Source organism: Dunckerocampus dactyliophorus, chromosome 4 (assembly GCF_027744805.1).
Source record: "Dunckerocampus dactyliophorus isolate RoL2022-P2 chromosome 4, RoL_Ddac_1.1, whole genome shotgun sequence".
In the NCBI taxonomy this organism is placed as follows: domain Eukaryota; kingdom Metazoa; phylum Chordata; class Actinopteri; order Syngnathiformes; family Syngnathidae; genus Dunckerocampus; species Dunckerocampus dactyliophorus.
Window position 1 is genome coordinate 1,820,064 of NC_072822.1, and position 6,299 is coordinate 1,826,362.

General features: G+C 46.4%; 1 protein-coding gene across 1 annotated transcript; it reads left to right on the forward strand.

The window, feature by feature from the left end:
- The first annotated feature begins 70 nt into the window (after positions 1-70).
- On the forward strand, positions 71-5,876 carry dmrt2a (doublesex and mab-3 related transcription factor 2a). The gene is made up of 4 exons (XM_054772785.1): positions 71-187; positions 761-1,184; positions 2,100-2,202; positions 4,645-5,876. Exons 1-4 carry the CDS (start codon positions 93-95, stop codon positions 5,691-5,693), a joined length of 1,671 nt encoding a protein of 556 aa, XP_054628760.1. The 5' UTR covers positions 71-92; the 3' UTR covers positions 5,694-5,876.
- The last annotated feature ends 423 nt before the right edge of the window (positions 5,877-6,299 follow it).

The following is a 6,299-nucleotide window of genomic DNA, read 5'->3' on the forward strand; positions in this document are numbered from 1 at the left end:
CCAGGGGCAGTGGGCGGGGCTTTGGGGTAGTCGGGTTGCTGTGAGAGTGAACTGAGTCTGCAGGGGAAAACTTGGCTCAGTCCACCGCATGCATGCCTCACCCAGCACACTTACACTCAATTAACACATCATTAAGTGCTTGCTACTTTCCCAGGACGCTGGACGGAGCCACCATCCACTCGTGGAGGTAAAAACACTTGCCTTTCATGCATTTGTGTTTATAATATGCCTACTAATGCGCTTAAACACTCACTTGGACACATGCATTTTTGGATTTATATGTGAAGTATTTATTTAATCACTTAAGCCATTCCATCTGTTAGGAGTCTTGCTCATGTGGCAGCACACTGTGTTCAATATGTGCCAAATTGCTAATAACAATAAAGGATAAAAATGTGTAAAAGTAGAGTTAATAGATGATAATGGCTTTTACTGTAAGAGGAGTAAGGGTTGACAGAAACATGGTTAAAAAAGGTCAGACTGTGTAAGAATAACTTAATTAATTAAATATGGAAAGAAAAATAAATAATGTAGCTTATAGATAGCTTATTCAGTAATGGACAAAATGAAGTGAATAAATAAATGGAGACTATATGATGCTTGATGCCTTATTAGATATTAATACATGCATATTGCAGGTGCTTGTATTGTTTCTCAAAATGAAAAATGCAAAGCACTGACTTAACATTATCAATGACTTTACTTATAGGTGCAAATGGGCAATAAAAGGCTTATAAATAAAATGCATGTGCTTTTGCAGGGTGTGGAAGCAGCCTGCCGCGAGCATCCGTGCAAACATGACCGAGGGTTGCGAGTTCGAAATCGACGTGGAGAGCGTGGAGGCTGAGGCCGACGATCAGACCGACTCCTCCGGCCGACCGCTGCCCGGCTGCGCCGATGTGGAGGAGGAGGAGGAGGTGGCGGCGGTGGCTGCGGGGGCGGACGGCGGCCACGGCAATAGCAAGCCGGGCCCCGGCGGCGGCCTCAGCCCGGGCGAGCAGCGCAAGCTGAGCCGCACGCCCAAGTGCGCGCGGTGCCGCAACCACGGCGTGGTGTCGTGCCTGAAGGGACACAAGCGCTTCTGCCGCTGGAGGGACTGCCAGTGCGCCAACTGCCTGCTGGTGGTGGAGAGGCAGCGGGTCATGGCGGCCCAGGTGGCGCTCCGGAGGCAGCAAGCCACCGAGGTAGGCAATGTGACTTTCCTTATTGACTCGATAGTCATCTCTAATATGACCACAAACAGGCCTACCAATGCAGTAATGTATACTCAAAATATCAGCATGCACTCACTACTCAAACTCAAGGTCCGGGGGCCAGATGTGGCCGGTCACATCTGTTTATGTGGCCCACAAATGCCTAGGAATAATGTGTGCCAATCACGCACTTCACCTTTTTCCTTCTTATTCTTTCATTTGGACAGAAAAATTGCACTGCGTGCAGTTCTTATAAATATTTTTTCCTGATCAAAAAGACATACTTCAATGTCTGCTTGTCTCCTTGACATTCTCATTTCACTTCTTCATTTCAAAGCAACTTATCCATCCATTTGTTAGTAAAAATATACTAACCAAATGCATGGGCAATTGTTTACTGCTATCATAATGATATATTCATATTTATATTCACAGACATTGAATAACTGCGATGTGGCCCTCAATGAAAACGAGTTGGACACAAATTGCTTAAAATGTAATCTTTTTTTAAAATTGTTACATTCACTGAATTACAAGCAATGCATTCGCTGGCGTGGTTTTGAGATTTATTGTCAACCGGCAGACACAAAAAAAAAGACGCACATATCAGATTCCAGCATGGAAAGTTTGGGATGAAACTGGGAGAATAATTCCAGAATTCCGACACATTTAGGGGCTTTTTAAACAATTCTTTTCCGATTTTTTTGTTTTAAGTACAATCCTAATACTACTAAGAAAAGTTTGACAGGGTATATTTTTCAGTCAGTCTTTCTATTTAATTTGCCATTCTATGTTTCAGTCTGTTTTAATAGTTTTAGGATGTTCAGCTGGGGAGGGGTGCAAATGTGTCATTATTTATGTAAAGATGGATGCAGGTTTTGATGAAATATTTGTACAATATTTTAGGACAAGAAAGGACTATCTGGGAAACAAATTCCAGCAGAGAGGAGGACCATCTATCAGCGACATGTTCGTCCGTCCACTCTGCTGGCCAAGAGCATCCTGGAAGGTAAAAAGAAGCTTTGCATTCGATCTTTTCCAGCCTTTACTACGTGTGCTTTGACTCTTATCGGAGGGATATATTTTTGTACGACCGTACAGCTCATTTTCTCTTATAGGCAGATTGTTTCACATTTCAGCAGATACTGTAAATACAGCGTCGTATGTGCTTTGATGTAATGAACAAATCATTCATAATCGGTCATCTGTGGACAAGTGCTTCCAACTGTGATGACTTAAATGCAGGCAGCAGATAAAGTGGCAAAGTCTGTTATTAATTAAGTATGCATGCTGCGGCAGAAAAGAGCAGTAATACGAAAATATTATCAAGCAGTACAAATGTGGTGCAGTGGAAGCTTGGTTAGCATCATTAAGGTCTGACTCTAACTGAAAGGGGTGGAAATCGAATAAGAAATGATGAAAAACCCAATGGAGCCGTTTCAGAAAGCCAAAAATGTGTACACAAAACATGCTTTTATTGTTTTGCAATTGTAGTTTTACATGCAGAAAACAATTGGAAATGCATATAGATACACATCAATGATGAATGAAAGGGATAAATGTACACTTAAGGTTACTTTTACCTTCACTGAAGACGTGACTGAAAGGACAAGATCGCGGGTACAAGCGGCCGAAATGAGGGTGGCTGGGCTCTCCCTTAGCGATGGGTTTAGAGGAGCCAGATGAGGTGGCTCGGGCATCTGGTAAGGATGCCTCCCGGACGCCACCCTGGGGAGGTGTTCAGCACTCGTCCGACTGGTAGGAGGCCTTCGGGTAGACCCAAGACACATTGGAGAGACCATGTCTCTCAACTGGTCTGGGAACGCCTCGGGATCCACCGGGAGGAGCTGGACGAAGTAGCCGGAGAGAGGGAACTGAAGAGAGGGGACTGAAAACAGGAAGGTGGCGGTGGTTGATCTCGCTGCCACATGGTGTCTTTGGGAACAGTCACGTCTTCAGTGAAGAGAAAAGTAACCTTAAAGTGCTTATGACACTAAAAAAGACTGAAAAAACAATAACAACATGAAAGTAAACATTTTTGTCATACTGCTGTCAAAGATGAGTTTATTGTGTAGTGTAGTGAAGGAGAATGACGCCAGACTGTTCTACTGAGTGATGACCTCCTGTCATTTCCAGTGGGTTGACAAGCTCATCGACTTTCTTCACAGCTAATGATTGGCTCCTGTCAAATAAAAAGCTACCTGGTCTGTTGTGCGGCTTATAGTCTGGTGTGGCTTATACAGTATACAGTATGTACAAATCTGATTTTCTCTCAAAATTTCATGTGTGCGGCTTCAACACAGATGCGTCTTATACACCGGAAATTACGGTACATTAAGAACACAGCCGGACTCACGCAGTGTATTAATAACACAACATGACTGTATTGTACGCTGGATGCACGCAGACCGAAGCAAAATTGTGGCATACCTATTCAATGTTAACTGAAAAACATGCTAACATGGGCGGATGCTAACCGAGGTTGCACTGTAGTCCTATACTAAAGAATGGAAGTGGATACAGTATACTTATCAAGTCGCTACAAAAAATGGTCACACTATGTTAGAAGGCATGCTAAAAACAGCTGCTCATTATATCACAATTACTGTAGTATTAGAGTGATACCTCGGTTAACATCCGCCCTGGTTAGTGTGTTTTTAGGTTAACAACCAACGTTTTTGCTAAAATTTATCTGCTTGTTTAGCATCCAAAATACCGTCCGATTTTTTTACATCCTGGATCACGCGAAACACGAAATCTCACGATACTTGCATGTGATCGCACCACTTATATCGGAGTTGTAGAGGGATACACATAATACGTAGATACGTAACAAACACATGGACCGAACAAAGGAGAAAGGCGATGGACTGTACCGAGGCAAGGGTGCAAGACATCTGAATTTTATTATTTAAAGAGAAGACCATCATCATTTCAGAGGTATGGAAATGTGACGGGAGTGGCTCTTTCATCGGCTGCGATGCATAGTACTCCGGTTCCCGCAAAACAGTCTATCAACCCGGCCGCACATCGAGGGCGACACCCTGTGTTTCTGCCTGTCTCATTTTACATCCATAGCACTAATTTCTGGTTCCAACAACAAAACATAAGCATTTAGACTTACTTATGTAAAACTATAAATATTGTCTATAAAATGTGTTTTGTGTTAACATTTTTGGGTGTTTGGAAGGGATTAATTGGATTTACATTATTTTCTATGGGAAATTTTGCTTCGGTTAGAGTCCGTTTTCTTTTGAGTCAGCCCTTCTGGAACGGATTAATGACGTTAACCAAGGCACCACTGTAGAAGGAATTACGAATGTCGTATCTCTTGAAAAACGCTTGTTGTATACGTCAGAAAACAGAAGACATAGAGGTTGGGTTTAGGCATGTGCACAGCTGTTGTTGCTCACAGCTCATCTGGATAATAATACTTCCCGGTTGTTTCCAGGGTTTCGGCCGGTGCCGTCCGACCCCTTCCTGGCCGCCACCCCGTCCCTCCCGCCGCCGCTGAGCGACCGCATGAGGAAGCGGCGGGCGTTCGCAGACAAGGAGCTGGAGAGCATCATGCTGGAGCGCGAGTACAAGGAATGGGAGATGCTGGACAACAGCCAGGCCTCACTGCTCTTCCCAAGCAACATGGTGCACCACGCCGCCGACTACAACTCTTACAAGGCGGCGTACTCGCCCGCTACTCAGCCCGAGGCGCCGCCTAAAGAGCTGTGCGGCCTGCTGGGCCCCGCCTGCCTGGATGTGTCCATGCCGTACTCCGCCTCTGCGTCCGCCAACGTGGAGCTCATTTCTTCCAACGTGAGCGTGGCCACCACTTACCGGCACTACCCGCTGCAGCCGACACGTGGCGGCGGGTTTGTCGTGTGGCCCAGAGGGGCGGCGAACCTGGGCGACGCCCTGCTGTATCAGCAGTGCCTCTTCAACGCCACGGCGGTGCAAAACATGAAGCCCGGCGCCATTTGGGAACCAAAGGCGATGCCCGCCGAGAGCCAGGCGCCAGAGCAGGACCCCACCGATGTGCTGGCCGCCCTGCCGCAGGACCCCGCTGACCCAGCAAGGGCGGAGCCAAAAGCTGCCTGCGCCGCACAAGGTGGGCAGAGGGAGTGCTCGGCCTTCTACCCTCCAAAGAGGAGCTTTGGATCAGCCTTCCCTCACAGCTCGCTGTCCCAGAAAGTGGGCAAGGACGGCGCCAAGTTCTCGGTGAAGGTCAACTCCACCTACCACTCGCTGATCCAGCACTCCCTGGCTGACAAGAACAGCGTCGGGCCGGACCTCAGGGTGCCGTATAGCAAAGAGCTCCTACAGGAAGCCGCGCGCAAGCTCAGGGAAAGTTCCGCCAAGGATGCTCAGGCCGCCAAAATCACTGACAGATACGCCAAGGACTTCCTGTCCAAGCCCGTCGGGACCAAGATGGCGCCCTGCGAGTCCTTGTCCTTCTCCGTGGAGGCCATATTGAAAAGGCCGGCCATGAGTCGGGCGTTCCATTAAAATGTCAAATAACGGCTCCAAAAAGAACACTGAAGCTGTTTTGCTGGTGTAATATATTTGTACAGTGTATTATATATGTTTTTCACTTGCTGCATGTGGAATAACTTTATTGTGAAAAGTATTTAAACACTTTCATCATGTCAATAAACTTTACAAGACTTTGCGTAATATGTCTTGCTGTTCATTCCATTACTTTCATCAAAACATAAAGTAGTGATGCAGTACTTATTTGCTTGTATCAAAGTTTATGCTCCAACAAAGTCAGGGGAGAGCAAACTCGTATATGCTTAAGAGTAGTCAGTGTACAGCTTGCACGGCGGTGTACATGTACTCTCCACTGGAAATGAGCCAACACGCACCCATTATTGTCTGAACAGCTGGCAAGGTGAGTGAGTGGCAAGATAATTGATAATGGTGGTGGCAGCGCCACTGTCTGGGGCTGCACAAGTGCTGCCAGCACTGTGGGAGCTGCGGTTCTGTGAGGGGCAACGTGCATTTCAACATGTACTGTGACATTCTGACATGGGAAACTGGGATGCATGGCGGTGGAAGAGAATTCCGGTTAGAACCTGTGCAGCTCTGGCGAATTTCATGCCCAAGAGGATT